General features: G+C 43.0%; 1 protein-coding gene across 6 annotated transcripts in view; it reads right to left on the reverse strand.

Moving 5' to 3' along the window:
* Positions 1-1,893: 1,893 nt before the first annotated feature.
* Positions 1,894-18,358, reverse strand: part of myo1b (myosin IB) — a 52,412-nt gene continuing 35,947 nt past the window's right edge. The window contains exons 13-31 of one of the 6 annotated variants that reach the window (XM_053876696.1): positions 16,248-16,352; positions 14,679-14,741; positions 14,197-14,397; positions 13,899-14,125; positions 13,550-13,750; positions 12,244-12,337; positions 11,266-11,415; positions 11,109-11,177; positions 10,960-11,046; positions 10,594-10,680; positions 9,304-9,390; positions 8,109-8,195; positions 6,407-6,481; positions 6,206-6,340; positions 5,192-5,298; positions 4,965-5,097; positions 4,413-4,565; positions 3,218-3,345; positions 1,894-3,147 (exon numbers count right to left, since the gene is read on the reverse strand). In XM_053876696.1, the coding sequence (XP_053732671.1) occupies positions 3,015-3,147; positions 3,218-3,345; positions 4,413-4,565; positions 4,965-5,097; positions 5,192-5,298; positions 6,206-6,340; positions 6,407-6,481; positions 8,109-8,195; positions 9,304-9,390; positions 10,594-10,680; positions 10,960-11,046; positions 11,109-11,177; positions 11,266-11,415; positions 12,244-12,337; positions 13,550-13,750; positions 13,899-14,125; positions 14,197-14,397; positions 14,679-14,741; positions 16,248-16,352 (2,322 nt within the window). In that variant the 3' untranslated portion in view covers positions 1,894-3,014. The remainder of the gene's footprint in view (positions 3,148-3,217; positions 3,346-4,412; positions 4,566-4,964; positions 5,098-5,191; positions 5,299-6,205; positions 6,341-6,406; positions 6,482-8,108; positions 8,196-9,303; positions 9,391-10,593; positions 10,681-10,959; positions 11,047-11,108; positions 11,178-11,265; positions 11,416-12,243; positions 12,338-13,549; positions 13,751-13,898; positions 14,126-14,196; positions 14,398-14,678; positions 14,742-16,247; positions 16,353-18,358) is intronic. The other 5 variants (XM_053876690.1, XM_053876691.1, XM_053876692.1 and 2 more) reach the window with 5 other exon arrangements.

An 18,358-nucleotide genomic window follows, 5' to 3' on the forward strand; every position in this document is an offset into this window, starting at 1 on the left:
AGAACGGAAGTTGCTTTTAATTTATATTTATTTCTTCAATGGGATTTTTTTTTGCCCCCAACGGATTCTGTTTTTCACTATAACACGTGATCTGAATGACAACATGGAGGCACAGGCCATGGGAATTCAAGATTCCAGAAGGAAGGACTGCGTTTCTTCTAAGCTTTTTGGAAACCTGTCTCCATGTCACCGGCCGGAGACTCAAACCACATCCATTTTCTTTCTAACAGTGAAAGTGACCAGTTCTTTGATGGGAGTCCAGGAGTGATTTCCAGTGACTACATTTCTACAGCAAACCCTGGGCCAGGTGGAAACGACTACTTTTATCCGGGTAAATCTCTGGAGAGATTGAAGCGGTCGAGGAAGTTTAGAAGTCCCTGAGGCCCAGCAGTAGATAAGCAGTTGAACGAATGAGGAAAATGCGAATCCTCTCTAGATTCTCCGATACGATTGCTCCTCGTTCAAGCCACTCTCTCCCACTTTAGGTTTGAATTTCCACTGGGAGGCTGTGACTCCTCTCTTCTTTCCCAGCGCAGTGAGCGGTGGGAACTGGGTACTGGGCAGCCCTAAATGGACTTCTATTTTTTACCATTCCAGGCTCAAACCGAGTGCTTGTCCCAGGAGAGTGTAGCCCGGGACAGCTCGCTCCACACACACACACGTGATGAAAAACATCTGGCCAGCTGCTCGACTACTCGCTCCTTCCTGCCCCTGTGCCTCTCAGCCGCCGCTACATTTTTGTTTATGTCCAAAGAATCTGTTCTGCTATTGTCCTGGACTGTTCAACTGGACGCAGTCAATCTGGAAATAAAGGTTTTGAATGTTTCCCACTTATGCACAACAAAGGAAGTGATGCTTCCTCAGGGGAAGAATCAAACATCCGCATTCGTTCACCTGCTGACACCGGGGAAGCTGTGCAGGCTTCCTGTCAATCAGCCAGGCTCTACTCTGAGTGTCTCTCAGGTGCCCAAGCTTCTCCCTCCATCATAAGGTGGAGCCAAAACCTGAAGAACTGATTTCTGTGGTTTAAATCTTTTCCTTCTGGCTCAGCTCTTACTCCTCCAGACACTGCTCCTGCTTCATCACTCATGAATACCACCTCCAGCTCCGATACTCGCCTCCAACCTGGACAAGACCTTCAAACTTGACAGGGACTGACTGAAATTTCAAGTGAGCAGCACGATAGCCCTGTTGTGAATGGCCATGAAATAACCACACAATAACTGAAAACTGGTTTTGGATGATATTTGTGTCATAAAAATACTGTGCAATGGCAGAAAAAAAAGTTTTAGGAGACCCCTAAAAATGTTTAATCTAGCGTTTCAAAAGGTACGGCTACAACGGACACAAACAAAAACAAATGACAAACAAATATAACTAAATTCTCAACAGTTTCAATCTGTCAGTTCAACATTGTCGTTATAAAGTCAACAAATAAAAGAGCATGTGTTCAAAACTGAGCAGAAAAGTCAATAAAGCATCACATCATCAAACTGCCATTATCACAGTGTAATGCAGTTTAAAACTTTCTTTCCACCACTGTAAATATCTACCCTGTTCTTTTCCCTAACTATTAACTATTTAACACTATATAAGTGTTGAAGGTCTGTTTTTGGATTCCACATCGACCTTTAAGCTGCAGGCAAAAGGAACTCAGTTTGTCCTCCACCTGGGTGGGAACATGATGAAAGTTTTAATGAAAAATAAGTGGCTGAAAGCTGAAGACAATGGAGCTGAGAGTGCCATCTAGTGGGCTCCAAAGTGAAATACACTGACAGCAGCGTCACCTGACTGACTGCAGTTTACCAAGATCCAGGTTTCCCATATTTCAATGAATAGTTGAGGTGATTTTCCAGGACAAAATATGAATTAATCAACATCAAAGCAATCCAAACATTGACCAAGTGGAATACAGTTTCACATATTTATTAATGATCTTTATTTAATTTAAAAAAAAAGATTACTTGTAAATGTTACATTGACTTCTATTGAAACACTTCCAAAGCTCTTCCTCAGCACAGGTTTACAATATTAGGCACACAAGAATGCAGACGTCATCAAGATTCCACTTCAGCAAAAAAAAAAACAAAAAAAAACTGCATTAAAGCTGCGCGGCCACGTTCCACATGGAAAAGTACAAAAACATTCTCAGGACTGAGGTACGTCAGCTTGCAAACTAATCTTTCCCCGCTCAGTCGAATAACAATCCAATTCAAGATCATCGACACACCCGAAAACCTGTGTGTGGAAAAAGTAGAAAACGTCATCATGAATGCTCAGAAACACTCCAGCAAAGCTGCAGAGGCAGGAAAAAATAATCCCCAAACACGGCATTTAAATGAAGAACACCCCGCGGTGCACATCAGAACCACAGCTGGAAGCAAATGTACAGCGTGTGAGAGCCACTGCGCAGCCTCGGATCAGCCGCTAGGAGGATTTCAACAGAGCCTTCCAGGAATTATTGCACATAAAAGACGAAGCAGGTGTTTTAATTTCACATGACAGATCGATGTCAGATTTTCTCTCGCGGCCCAAATTAGAAGCTGACTGGATTTGATGATATAAAAGCTTGGCATAACTGATATAACAGAAGTATTTTTGGCAATAGATTTGCAAATACACAGAGCGATATGGTGTTTTGGGTTTGTGCTGTCGAATGGCACGCAGGATTATACAGTGAAATAATAATAATAATCATGGAATTAACAAATCACAGGAAACAACATTATACAACCAACTCTTTTGATAAACAAGTGCAGTATGTTCCAAAACGTTCCCATTTTATCCCACATTTTAACTAGTCCGCTGACTTTAAAATGGAGTCGTCAAGGCCCTCTCGTCTCCTACAAGACACTGTCGACAATTTCTGTGGCAGTGAACCCCAAAACGGGGCGTTTCCACCCCCCCAAAAGTGGCACAAGGTTACAAATATATTGGTGCTGCTGTAAGAGATTTATGAAAAAAAAGAAAAGAATAGAGAGAATTGTCAGTTTTTGGTGATACCAGCTCGGCCACTACGCCGTCGTGGGCACCGAAACCTCCAGCAGGCGGTTGTTCTTGCGCTTGCAAGAGACGCCGCTGCCGTTTTTGGGCGCCCCCTGGACAAACTTCACGCACACTTTGTCCTGCTTGAACTGCACCAGGAACCTGCCGGTGGAGAGAGGGAGAAGAAGTGTGAGCGCTCGGGTCAAGAGACCATAGTTGCAGTTGAACCCACTCGTCTGAGATGTCGATGTTGAGCTGCTCTGTGTCCGCCGTGGAGCCCAGGTGGTGCAGCTTGGTGATGATCTCGATCAGGTGCTCGCTGCTGAGGAGGAAGTCGCCTTTCACCGCCGAGGCTGAGCCCTGCAGACCGGAAACATGCTTACCTTGGTTATCTGTCTGGATTACCATCTGGATTCATCCTTCTCCATCTTTGTTTAAGTCGTCGTGTTGGACAAGCGAGTTACAGAATGCTATTGCTAACATTGGTCGGAACATTGCATTGGCTATAACTGACATTTCATATGATAAGTGCGCCAGCAACAGGCTGCACAGCGGTAGTCAGCTCCTTCTTAGTGTTTAGATATGAAATTGCAACATAAAAAAATATTATTTAGAGTTAAATAATAGAATAGTCACGCATAAATTAGGGAAAAAGTCAAGTGTTATTTCTTGGGGTAAGTAGTTCCTGATTCCAGAGGAATTCAAGTAGCCTGGCACATTGTTTTGGTGACAAGCGAGAGTCTACGATGGATAAAAGTCGACTTGAAATCTAATTTGATGACCATTTACAGGTCAGTTTCTGACCAAGTCGACGCTTCTTTCTGCCTCATATTCACAGGAAGAAACTTTAAACAACAACAACAATCAATTGCAAAATGTCCAACATCAGGAAAATAAAGTGGCAGAGAAGAAATTAAAACAAAAATCTTAGAGGTTCCGATGCCAAGACTAAAATAGGAACGCTACATATAGCCTCAAGGAAGAACAAGACAGAATGAAAAGACAGTTTGGTGTTGAATTAATGTTAGCACTTTTAGAAGAGTCTGACTGAACTTCATTATGCTCCTAAATGAAGTCAGAAAAATCACAATTTGGAAAAACTCAGTTTTGCTCATGAGGCAATTTGCATGTAGAGATGACCTCATTAATTGGCCATAAATCAATGATGTGACGTCTTATACGAGAGTCCGGGTTGGAAGATGAGCCATTAGTGTTTTAATAAAAGGGCTGTGAACTTTAACTTCAGATGATATAAAGCGATGATATTTCAGTAAATTAATTTCCGTTGTATAATTCAAACACAGCAGCATTAGGATCAAACTTTGAGCAAAAGTTTGCATGACAGTTTGGCTCCTCGGGGTCACTTCCAGAACTGACTTTCCGGATCATGAATTATTCTGAAGAGGCCTTGTCACAGTTTGACTCACCTCTTTCAGTCTGAGGGCGAAGAAGCCGTCGCTCTGGGTGCTGACGGAGACGCTGCTGACATCTGGCAGCGCCACGCTGGCCTTCACCTGACCCGTCTTCTGGTCAGCCAGGACCACGCTCTTCTTGGTCAGGAGGAAGATCCGGGCTGCCCCCTGTGAGAGGTGCACAAACGGCTCCATTTAATTGACTGATCCCTGGTCCGCACGGGATAAAGAGGCTGGTGTCAACCCCCAGTAATTAATGCAAATGGATCCCAGAATCACTTTGGATTTGGCATGATGAGATTTTAAGAAAGTTTTGTTTCTATTTTTTCCTATTTAACTTCCTTTCTTAAAAAATATAAACCCAATCCTAATCACTGTACAACTCTGGGAGGAAATCAGAGTGCACAAAAGGATTAAAAACAAAAATCAAATTTTTTATCCACAGGAAACAAGGAAAAAAATGGGTTGATCATTTTTGAAAAACATGACATTCTCATTCATCTTTTCTACTCAGTTGCTCTTCTCCAAGCCGGTCAGAAGACAGAATTGCCCTGTGTGAGATCTTGCCTTGCCATTAGCCCGGTTAATCTTGTTCACCACGTCAGCCAGCAGAACCTTCTCGTCCACAGAACTGTTGAGCTTCTGATACTTTGGATTCTTGCTGATCTCCAGGTAGTCGCCTTTGAAGGGCTGGCTCACGCTAAGAGCAGACGAGAGGAGACTCAGTAACCTGCCACTTCAGGAACCAGGGTCTTCGCACAAACACGGGCATCCCGCGGTCGGGTCTCTGGTACCTGCTGGCGTAAAGGGCCTTCTTATCTTTGAAGATCTCGCTCGCCTCCAGTTTCTCCTGGTATACTGCTTTCTTCTCCTCCGTGAACTGGCTCCGGTATTTCTTGCACTGAATATAAAAAAGTCCATTATCATAATATTCATTTCTATAGGGACAATCAAATCAACCTTTTTAAAGCTTCTTTTCATGGCTGTTATCTTCAGGCTCTTGAATACACTCAATTTAGACCCAGAAATATGCCTCCTGTGCAAAAAAACACTGTGGCCAACTCGAGGCCCAGGGGCCAAATCTGGCCCACAGAGTCATGTGACCATAATGTGACCCAGAACAACTATAAAGGCATAGTGTACAAACACTAGGCCACTAACAGAGGATGTTGCTATCATGACCGACTACGATAAGTGTAGGACAAACGTTGCCCCTGAATAAACAAAGAAGTGGAGATTATAAATGTCAGGAATTCATATGAAAATGTCCTGAAAATCGTTGCAGGTGAAATGGAAATGAATGAAGGGGGATGGTTATTTGTGCTAATGTATTGAGAGTCAGTGTGAAGGGGGACAATTTCCAAGCAAACAGCAGAGAAGCCTTCTGCTAAAATTAAACATCAATATTTGAAATGATTGTGACTAAACCATAACACTTACAGGCTCATTTACTGAACAGAAACGTTACTTTTTAATCATGAGAGGTAAATCTCTTTCCAATCTATAGCAGTCTCTTCATATTTCTGGCCAGATTCCGCGACTTCAGTTATGATTTTTCTTTCAGGATTTTTTCTGTGAAAAACTGAATACCGTTCAAGTCGACCTCCATGATGTGTTTTCAGTTTGTCAATGTTTCCACTTTTTTCCATTTTGTTTGATCATGTGAGGTTTCATCTATAAAAAGAAAAATTTTCTGGCGGTGCGACACGCTTGTTAACATGTAGCGGAAACCCTGCATTATATATCATCAAACCAAAAAAATTATCAGCTGCCAAACTCAAAGGTCTGAAAACTGTGGTGCAACAAACCCTCCAGTGATGGAAGATGTGCCGCAGGTCTGAGTGGACTGCATCCAAGAAACGGTACGGGCGGGCAGGCCAGTTCTGATCGATGGGCGACATCGACGGCATGTGGCGCTTCAGATCCAGGAAGTACTTTTGCATCTGCAAACACAGAATCAGATTTGTCTTCCACCCAGTCAAAGAACCTGAAAACAGAAGGCGGCTCACTATTCTCTGGATGGTGAAGTCATAGATCTTCTTCCCTGCATTTGCCTTGAAGAACTTCCTGTACTCTCGGCGCACCTGAAAATAATAAAAACAAAAGCACGTCAACAAAGGACCTTCTGGGTATTATCGACGGCTGCCGGGAATGAAGAGTAACAACGACGACAGGATGACAACATCAGAACAAGAGACAGTTGTTCAAGTCCTAAATGCCGAACATCTGCACATGTGAAAGCCCAGCTGCTGGCATCAATTAAAACTCTGGATTTTACACCAATCTCCCAATATCCAATAATTATTATGACTAGGCACCTTGATGCCGACCCGAATTGCACAAATTGAGTTCCTAACAGGTGGATTGTGAACGTTCCGAGCAGCAGGCTCCACAATTAAAATGATGAAAAGATTAACACTGAATCAATTAGCAGATGAACGGCGACTGTTCACACATAATACTTGTGCACATAAACAAACAGGAAGTGAAACATGCAGGCAAATGAAACAAAGTCAGTCACGGATACACTCAAAATAAAAGTGAAAATGAAACATTTTGTTCAGAACTTTGACCCCTTCAGGATGTGAGCAGAAGGTTAACACATACTTAATATAATCCAGATTTGTAATCTGAATAATGCAGGAAATGTTACCCATGTCATTTATAAAATGACTTAAAGCCTTCCGAAGAGATGAAGTGGACAATGATCAAGTTGAATAGTCCATCAATACATGTCAGCCGATGCTGCTGAGCTCAATTAAGTTAATGTCAAGTGTCACACGTTTAAAAAAAAAAAAAACATACATCAAATATAGAAGCCTTTGAGTTAAACAGCAATTATTTTGTTACCTGCTTTCCAATTAACCTCTGAACACAATTAAATACAATTTTCTGTACACGTGATTACATTTTGTTTTCCTAGAGTTTCATCAGGACTCAGGAGAGATTCTTGATTCACTTGTATGGCTTCTAACTGATACCGCTCCTTACGCTCTAGAGCTGGCAAAAGCTAGCCAAGAACCAGAAAACTTGGCTTGTACAAAACAGCGTCCAGTCGAATCACTAAAATAAATCGTATGACTATGGTGACAAATGTGTTATTGTTCTTTAGTCATCATTTTAGCGGACAATGCCACTGTTTTGTTTCTTCAGGAATGTAGCTAAGCTAATGCGCCAGTTGTACACTTGGGAAAGTGGAAAGTCGGAGAACTCGACGCAACCCAAGATGGCTTTCCTGAAGGTAAACAGGAAGTAGAAGTTTTGAATGTTGAAATATGCTGACAGAAACACACTCAACGAATGGGCGGAGGTCTCACAATGGTTTTCATGTGTAAAGAAGATTTCATTAATTATGCTTCTTCTATGGTTTTCCAAACTTTCTGACTCAGCTGCTTATGGTGTTTTAGTAACCATTTTTGTAATTACAGCTAACTGGGAGAAGTGTTTTGTCCCTGTTACTTTCTGTTGGCACGTAAAGTACTTCCACAAAGACACCATTTCTCATATGACGCTGGTACGAAGGAATAAACATGCAAGTTAGGCAGTGAGGTTAATAAAACATGGAAACAAAAGAAAGATAATCCAGTTTGTGTTAGAAGGTGTGGTCCGCCAAACACATGCAGGGCGTCCTGATGACAGGGTGTGGGGGGGGGATTAGTACGGTGAGAGGTGTTGACTCGTCGAAGGCTGCACTGCTGGGCTGGTAGGTACCTTGAGTCCCTGCCAGTAGGCCCAAATCACAGCGACAGCATGCTTACGCCTGGCTTCTTCCTTCAGTCTCCGCAATTCCCGGCGAGCCTGCTCAATAGAAGTTGTAGGGGGGAAAAAAAAATGAAGCAAAAAAAGATGAGAGAAGGAAGCAGGAGACAGATTGTGGCTGATGTGAGTGCAACACCACACCACTGTGATCATTAAAGAGGAACAGCCGTAGATCCAGCCTGCAGACAGAACCATGATTCCGACGGGCATGAGGTGGGGTGAGGCTTTGAAGTTCGACTTTAAGTGGAACACAAGCGGCGTGACTCCGAAATCATCCCACTCATTCACAGCCAACACTGCAAACAGCAAACATGCCACGATAGAAAAGCATGCACGAGGGCACGCAGGTAGGCGAGAACCTGGATGACGACGCAGCCAAACACACGGCGAGCATCATAGTTGTGATGGGGATTAGTAACACAAACGGCAGGGTTGTTGTTCGTCACTTTCAATGTCTGTAATGAGGGTCTTTCAACAACGAAATGAGATGCCTACAGTTCCAGCCAAAAATTGAGGAGCACCATCGTCTGTACCTTGAAGATACAAAGGCCTGACACTCTTACCGTTAATCTACTCGCACAGCTGCATATATTAGCTGAATACCTCCATCAAAGAGTTTTCTTCGGAGCGAAGAGCTCTGCGGAGTTATCTTCGCCCCACCTGACCTTCAGGATTCGTCTCAGATGAAGCCTCCTTTAGTGGTTTGGCTGATCTTTAACCTGAATTATCAGCTTAAATGACAGAAAATCAAAGAACTACTTCACTAATAGCAGAAGAGGACCACCTCAAGGCGACGTAATCTTCTTATCCATCTCTTTTCTCAAAACTTTCTTGCCTGGTACTGTGTTGACTGTTCATGCAGAATTGGATTCAATATTTTCCTTCAAAACTTGCCCTTGAAGCCAATTCTAAGCTCAGACATGCCAATAGCATATTGCTCTGGGGGTAAATTGAGAGGTCAAGAGCCAACCATAAGCTCCAAACCAGGCTATCAAATCCAATATGATTTCAATTCCAAAGGTGGTCCTAAACTCTTGGCTGCAGATTTTGATGGATATGATTGGGGTATTTTGGGGGTGGGAACGGTGGAACAATGGAGGCGGCATGTCGATGAAAACCAAAAAACATATCAAGTCTGACCAAATACCTTGGTACCCTGCCAGCCGGCCCAAATGACCGACACCGCATGTTTACTCCTGGCCTTGTGCTTCAGCTGACGCAGTTCCCTCCGAGCCTGGTGGGAGGTTTGATGGAGTTGTGGAGGATGTTAATGTCATGTCAATTGGAGCCTCAGCTGGAGGCTTCGTACAGCAAACATGAGCTGTGCAATTGTTACCAGAAAAGATGGATAAAACTGAGAACAAAGTTCTCCAATGAAACAAGACACATGAGTGGCAGCGGGCTGAAGAGTGCAAGAGCCTGACAGCCTGTCATCGCAAAACGAAAAATTACAGGAGCTTGATAAGCAGGTGGAGAGTAAGTGTACTGTAATAACATATAATAAAGCAGACATGTTTGTTCTCGTTCAGAAGCTTTCATTCTGATGCTTCACTTCTCTTGTGATGAAGCTAAAATGAAAAATGATAATAATCAAAAAAGCAAAACATTTTCTCCGTTGAAAAGTCTTCCTTCAATCATTACTACTGATGTAGCAGTAATATTATTCAAGTGGTTGGCACAGCATAGTTTAAAGACTAAATATAACATACTAAATGCCACAAATGTTTTTGATCCCAGAGGATGAATATGCTACCAGTTTACTGGCTATTAGCTCCGACTGAGCCTGATTGTGCCATAGCATACTAGTGCTAAGTGCAGCCTGGGGGACAATAACAGGCTCATTTTTATTTTTTCTTTCAATAACAATTACTGTCTACAGAGTGCACCGGAATATTATCCACACCCACTACATTTAACACTGAAAATAGATCTTATTATGCTGCACTGGTTAATAAGCTGCGGGTGTAGTGGTGCTGTCTACACCGTAGAAAGGTCAGTGGTGCACCCGTCTTAAAAATGCATGAGGATCCAACATTGAGACTGACTCATGAAACAAACTCGACAATGTTCTAAACTTGAATCATGAACTCCTCACATCTTTATTGACATTAAAGTGCTCAAAATGTGCCGTTTTTGTGCCGTGTGTCTCGACAAGTTTCGACAACACATCCGATCTCAGCTACTGCACCTTGTCTCTGGTCCCTCAGGAGGCTCAAGGGCTCGCTCCCCAGGTGAAAGTCACACTCTAGTCATTATTGACAGAAGAGAAACTAACACAGGTATGACCACAGCTAAATAGGATCAACTGGACAACAGGAAGTGTTAATGTAGTGCTACTCTAGTGGGTAGTCATGGCGGAACAGGATGGCAGGAAGTGGTGAGGATGGGCAACAGGACAGCTGGGACAGGAACACACTAACAGCTGGGTGAGAAATACCTTGGTTCCCTGCCAGTATGCCCAAATAACCGTCACGGAGCGTTTACACCTCGCCTCGTGTTTTAGACGTCTCAGCTCCATCCGAGCCTAGCGGGTTGTGGTGGGCGGATATTCAATTGGAGGAAGATGCGAGAGAAAAGGGGAAAAAAGAAAGAATTGGAGGAGTAAGAAGGTCATACTGGTTTCATCAGTGAAGGCAAAGAGGCACGTGTGGATGCGAGGCCATTATCAGAGAATAGAAAGGAGCAGTGAAGGAACATTAGGGCTGTAAGAGCAGCCTTCTATCAATAACCGCACGTTCATAGAAGTCTCATCCTTGTCATGTAATCACGCCACATTTCCATCTGCACCAGAACACATCAGTACCTGAGTGCCGTGCCAGAAAGCACTAATGGTGGTCACCGCCTCCTCACACCTCTTCTGGTACTTCAGCTCCCTCAGAAGTTTACGCGCCTGTCGGACGCAAATGGGAAATTAATTCTTGACTTTTTAAATGTCCACTAAAAGATGCTAACCTGCCAGCCTCTGGTGAAGGACTGCACCACCATGGTGGCACTCTTGATCCTCTGATACTTCTTTTGTTGCTGTGGAATAAGCAATTCAGCTTCAGAGAAAACGCATGGACAATTTCGCTGTCGACTTTTTGTTTCGACTTTTCGAAAAGAGCCTCACCGCATAACGCCGGTACCACGCAGCCACGACAATTTGACTCTGTTTGAGCAACAAGAAGTGGCTGCGACACTTCCAGCCGCGGTAGATTTTCTGAATGAGCGTGGCCAGGTCCTGCAGGCACTGCCTCCTCCTCTCTTCCAAGAAGAAAAGCTGCAGGAAATCATAAACCACACAGTTATGGGGAAAAAAAGGTCACCTCTGAAAATAATAGTTTTCGTGGCATGACAAATTGTTATTATCATTATCATTTTAAGATTATTTTTACACCTCATGTTTCCTCAGTTGCAGACATCATTTGCTTGATTATCCTAATGGCATACATTTGCTACTAAGACTGGGGTCAATAAATGACTAACATCACTTCAGTTTGACATACTTAAAACTTCACAGCTACTTCCTGCATTTTCAATGCACAACACAGGTGATCTTACTGGATGAGTGGAAGCAAAACTGAAATCATATGTAGCATGTTCAGGGAAAGTCTGAAAGCCTTAGCAGCCCATGTTGCAGCTGGCAGTCAGTGGGACTGAACACTAATGACAAAAATTCCCCCACTATGAGATCATGTTATTTTAAGTTGGGTCTATAGTTGGACCGACAGAAAGTCCACTTAAACGCTGCAGGGCTCGACGGTCGGCGAAGAAAAGCCACGAGTGAAGAAACCGGTTTCCCATGTAAGATAAGTGAAACCACGTGTAGCAGTTAGATGCTAATTACTGAGGAGGGGAGTCGATGTGAAGCCCACCCTGCTGCTTGTGAGAAAATGGTGATGCGGTGCCGAAATATTCTGGCTCTAAAAAACAGCAGAGAGATTGCTGGAGCTTAGTCGAACATGTCCACAACTCCAAGGACTGGATCGCTGGCAACTAACGGTCATTAACACGCACTACCGAAAGTTTTTCAGACAGCATGTCAGTGTTTTGTTCCTTTTAACTGTGGGGCGAAACATTCCAGGAACAGATTTGTACACATCTGTACCGTTCTTGGGTTCCTGATGAAAATCTTGGAGCGTCCGTAGGAGAATTCCTCGGATGGGACTTGTAAATCTGCCATCAGCACCTCCACACCTTCCCTGCGGGGAATAACATAAAAGGTCAGAACCTCACTTGGTACTTCATGATCAGTCGTGGGCAACCAGCAATTGCGGACAACAAGCAGACAGATTTGACAAAAAGACTTATGAAAGCAAAAACATCAGGAGGACCATGTGGAGGGGAGGATTGGGAAAACTACACTCGGCACAGAAGGATGGTTGAGCAGAGTCAGATAGAAATCAGTGTGATTTTTTTTCATCCAAAATGGCAGCTATAAAAAAAGTCAGGCTGGAAGCAGATAAGCATGAAATGCATCCACATGTTGTTGTTCAAAGGAGGCATCAGTGCATTCTTGTGGGACTTAAGATAACATTCAAACTGTCACGCGTGTATCACATTATGGAACTCGCTGTTTAATCACTGTAGAGCATGCTCAAACCAAAACACTTCCATCAATTGCGAGCCTACAAGCACTGAAAAATGTCAGACACAAAGAGGAAGACAAGACTGATAATAATTCAGCCAGGGTGTTGCTAGTGTGGCTGTGGAGAACACCTCACCCGAGTCTGAGACAAGACTGATGTCCCAGACCAAGAGGAATACAGAACGCAAACACATCAGTTGGTCATATTGAAAAATATATCTATTTGTTTACATTTGTCATTTTCAAAAGTGATTTATGAGCGTCGAGGCACCATGACTCCAAACTGCAGGGAATAATGTTGAATGTTTCCATTTAAATGTGTTTACATGTTCAGGAACATGCACTCACACCAGGCAAATAAAGCTTATCATTGCTAACATTATTTTTGTACTTGGTGCCAGCTTGACACTCACAGCACTTCTGTTTCACATAACTTAGCTTCGAAAGTGTAGGTGCTGTATTCATGTAGGGGCAGTTTTTCTGAAAAAAAAAAAAAAAAAAAAAAGTTTCCAAGCACACCAGGTTGCGATCACGGTGGGGGGCATTTAGTCTTTGTAAATACACAAAACACGATGAGTAAATCTCAGCTGGCGCCGGATTAAATAACCCATAGTCAACTCATTTCACCCCAGTTCCATAACCTTGGAGGAACGGTGAAGAAAAGGGTAACGTAAGAAAGTAGTGGATTCCTAGACAAGACTGTAAAATTGTGGTCTTGTGACTGGGTGATTGCTCCTCCCATCGCTTGATAGATGGAATGGTTTTGTTGACTCAGTACAGGAATGTTTTTTTGTCACTTGATTTCTTGCACAAAGGAGAAGACTACCTGGCAGGTCCTCTCCAGTGAGGCCAGGTGCGCTTGCAGAGCATCTTGTAGCGCTCCAGACACGGCTCGTAGGCCTGACGGAAAGCGTAGCCGGCCCTCCTCACACGGACGTTCTCCATCAGACCCAGGTATCGCACCTGATGGCGGACTAGAGACTCTGTGAAGATGTGGGACGCCTTCTGGTCGTTCGGTTTGATGCACCTGGACAATAGTGACCATTAAAGGTTATATCGACAGCTAATGAATTGGATAATTTATCACCCCTCTTGCTTCAAAATAAAGAGACATTTTTCTGTCTGTCTGTTCTGAACAAAAACATCTATTTCGCAACATAAAGAGAGAAAACTACCGGATATAATTTGGGTTCTTGGTCTGCAAGTTCTTCATCAGCGTTCCCACTGAGGCTTTGAACTGGAAGCCAGCAGTTGGTGGTCTCTTCAGGTTGACTTTGGCAGGGTTGCCTTCAGGAAACAGCTGCTTGATGAGACTGTGGTTGGCCTTGTACATGGCTTGGGACAGATCTCTGTACAGAAGGTCGTTGTTCTTATCTACAAAGCCCTCAGTGCGGTACAGCACCTAAAAAAAATAAAAGAATTTTCAATCAGGTTTGCTCTGGAAGAAGATGACTTCACTGTCGGCCAGTGTACCTTGCCAGCGTAGTGCTGGATGCGAAAGCAGCTGTGTGGCAAACTGTGGTCTGTGAGGAACTTTGAGTTCTTGCTGAGGCGGCTCTCGAAGTGCTGGTGATCGGCGCAGATGGTGTTCAGTTTGTCCAAGAAGGTTTCATCTGTGACTGTCCCCGGCCTCAAGCACTCCTCGTCAAGCATTGCCAAGATGCCATTTTGATTCTTAGAAGAGTAAAGACATCAATAATTAAAGCTGCAATCTCAAAACTATTAACATAAAATGTTATGTATGTTTTGGGTGATATTATATGTGGTGTATTTAAGGTACAAAATGATGAAAAAGTTTGTATAATATAAGGCTTGGATGAAAAAAAAAGACCCCTGCAGTCTAATCTGAACGACCACGGAAGGAACATGTTAACAGTGTCAGTTCTCCATGCAGGCATGACACAGGCCTTTGTAATTTGTTACAGTCTGTTCTCACCAGCAAGGAACCCACTTACATTTTCAATGAGGTCACAGATAATGGCATTGTTGAAATACTCAATGTTGGTCCACTCGATGCCCTGCAACAAAAGAAAATTAAGGTCAGAGGTTCAATGGAATTTTTGGTGACAGTTGACACAAGATTCAAGTAAAAACAACAAACTTGCAATAAAACTGAAATAAAGAACCTCAGCCAACTTGGCGAATACGAACGGCATTGTCAGTCCATTTTATACCAATAAACACCAGAGTTGAAAACACAAAGGCAGCCAAATAACAAATTATTTTCTCTCCAGCATTCTTTGGGACTCCTGACAAGACAGTGATTTATAGAAGGAGCTCAGCGTAATGATGATGAAGAACATTCGGCTATAGACAGGGTTATCAAAACATCTGCGGCCAAATGAGATGGCAAATGAGACACTAAAGAGGGTCTGAAGAGTCTGTCTCGCTGATTGGAAAGCGGGAAATTTATGAGGCGTGTCTCCTTCAAAAGGTTCTTTCTTGAACTCCATACTAGAGTGTACAGTCCACCTCTTCCTGAAATCAAGCATCGAGGGTGCTTGATATATGTACATCGTCAACATGAAATGGGTGGGAACATTCATCTCGGCTGATGTGAGCAATGCATCGTGGGGGGAGGGGAAATGGCAGTGTGGACTGAACTGATGGCCCGAGTCCTGATTGGACCTCCCCAGTGTGTCCTGCCTAGCGGTATTTTCCCATGGAGTTCACTGGATGAAGGCCAGAGAGGAGATGTGGGGTGACCACTGCGGCACTCGCAGTCTTTGAAAACAAACAGGGTCCACAGTGGGGACTATTTACTCTCGCTGGAATTGAAGGATCACTTCCATTTTAGACACTCGGCAGGGGGAAAGGAGCAAGACAGGCTGTAGATGTATGATGTAGGGTACAGATGTGACTCATTCAGATTCAAGTTCTTTTCACAGAAACTGCATTGGTGACATTAAAGGTGTGAAAATGTTCTTCACAGACCAACATCCACGTTTTTTTTTCTTAAATGCACATTAAAGCTGCGAAAACGGACCAAGTGATAAATGAAGAGGTTAAAATTGTGTTTAGCTTTTGTAGCTTCATGATTTTGAAAGCGGTTTCTTGGAGATGAAAGCATTTAGTTTTTGTTTATTTTGTGTTGTTAAAATAAAAAGACTAAATACGGACACAGACAGACTCGAGTATTTGCACTAGTCATCCAGGGTAATGGTCAAGGACTAAGTAAGGTGAAGAAGAGTGCAAAGACGGGGTGGAACAGTGGGAGAGAACAGACAAGGTGAACGAAGACGGTTCATGAATGCAGTACTCGAGGAGATGAAGACAACAGGTGTGACTTGGGAGGACGAACAAGACGGGAAGATGGGTGACTCGCAGTAGTAACCCCTGATGGGAAATGCCAAAAGACAGAAGAATAAGAAGACTAAATGTATCAAACAAAATGAAGTCATTGAGTAGAAGCAAATGAAATCGATTATATTCTAAAAATTCGGTGTTTGTGTTTTGGTGACCTGCTGTTGCCCGTTGAAGCACAAATGATTCAGTTTGAAATTCAGATACAGAGAACAACTCACCTCTCTGATGTATTCCTCCTGCTCCTCGTGCAAGGTCAGCTCGATGAAGATCTGCTGCAGCTTCTCGTTGCAGTAGTTGATGATGAACTGCTCGAAACTATTGTCCTGAGGGAGCAGCCACAAGGGACACACTAATGAGTTGGAGGTATTTGTAATTAATGCCGACACAGCCTGGATACATCATGATTAAGACTCACTGTGAGGATGAATATTTTTTCTGATCTATGAAATTATAGATTTTAAATTTTCTCCTAAACATCTTGAGACCTTTACTCCCCCCAGCAATACATCTCAATTTCTTCTCTCTGCAAAGACTTATTGGATGCTGTCAGCTGTCATGTTTCCACAAATGAAGATATATTCAAGGAATCGATACACAATCCTAAGCAGCAGTAGCGTGTGCTGCTCAAAAATCACTACAGCAATAATGTTTTTTCCAGTATTTAAACAGTCCAACTTTTATATTCATTCGCATACTGACAGTCCCAGTTCAAAACAATTAAAACTTTGGTCAATCAAAACTCTTTGAAGTGAGTAGCGGCGGTTAAATTGTTTGCTATGTTAGCTTAGCATTGGTTCACTATGATGGTGAGAGCGACGTGTTAGGGCAGGAAGCTCATCCAAGTGAAGGCTCTGCTAAGGTTTTTCAATCACCAGGAAATGGGGGAGACTGCCTCAAGGAGAGGCGTTATTCATTTTAAGACTCATTTCCCTTCGCTGAGAAACCATCAAGTCACCTTCACCCTTTAAGAAAAAACACACTCACACTCCAATAAAATGCAAGGCTTAACCCACAAAAAGACTGCAGACAAGGAAAAACTGTTGACTGTAGCAAGGAAATATGACACAGCTGCAAATATATCTTGTAGCAATTTGAAGTACGTTTCATTTTTTTGTGAGCCATTGAACATATGATAACAATTCTGGGACTTCTTTGGAACATACGAATATTCAGCAGAACAATTACAATTGTTTGCTTATCGGGAAAACATTCCCACTTCGCAGTAAGTTCATCCTTTATTAGTCAGCTCTTGTGGCAGGAAACTAGAGACAGATCCATGACTGCCAACTTCAATTGGTGGCAGTACTCCAGTGAGCAGCAGCATTTTAATCCTCTTTAAAAAAGTTGTGTGACACTTTGATTAATCTTCTGCTCGTCTTTTAAATCCATCTCGCTACATTTTCTTTCTTCAACAACCACCATTTAAAAGTTAGAATATGACTCTCCCTCCGTGACCCATCCACCTTCCACCTCACTCTTGAGACCTCCTACCTCTTCCTATTCAAGAAACCATCATTTGGACCTTCATCAGATCATTTTTTATTCCATATCTACATGCTACCTCTTTGGATACATCCACCAGCACTCCAGGGGGCTGATGAGGCTTCATGAAACAGTGTCCCCATTTAGAGAGCTCAGTATGTGGCACTCTCAGCTCCAAAATCTCTGGATTTGAACAACCATTTCAATGAAACCTCACATCCTTTTTAAACAGGGATTGCCATCTACTGAGGCCAGAAAAATGAGCACTCTGTTTCATGAAACCTCATCAGACCATCACTACTGCTAGTTTCCAGTCAACAAAGTGACTTGCATCTCAAGTCGGCCTTCAGTCTACTCCTTACAATGATCTACAATCTTGGTCCTGTTTCTAAAAATGTAACGCACACAGCTCCAAATATGAGCAGTGCACAACTAATGCATAGATCCTGAAAAAACAGTTCTGTCTTGTTGAAAAACGATAACCAAATTTAATTCCGTGCTCTCACAATTCAACTTAATAGACAATTTACAAAGTGTATAACATCCTTCCAGTCTGCTTCCAAGCTTCCAGCAGAGCAGATTAAGAAAGAAATGATGCAAAAGATTTTCTTTGGCATCTTTCCACTCAGGTGACTACTCTTCACAGAGGGAGCTCTAGTATTGACAAAAATTAGGAGGCGATTTAAGGTGAAAGCGAGTCTAGATCACAGCATGCACACAGCAAGTGGGGCGGTTCTGGCGTTACTTACTCCATCCTGGTGACCGAGACAAAACAACAGGCAGAGGAGAGCGAGGACTTGAGAGTTAGGATCATGACACAAACATTGGGTGGAAAATGTGACAAGCA

This window comes from Synchiropus splendidus, chromosome 10 (genome assembly GCF_027744825.2).
Source record: "Synchiropus splendidus isolate RoL2022-P1 chromosome 10, RoL_Sspl_1.0, whole genome shotgun sequence".
Lineage (NCBI taxonomy): Eukaryota > Metazoa > Chordata > Actinopteri > Syngnathiformes > Callionymidae > Synchiropus > Synchiropus splendidus.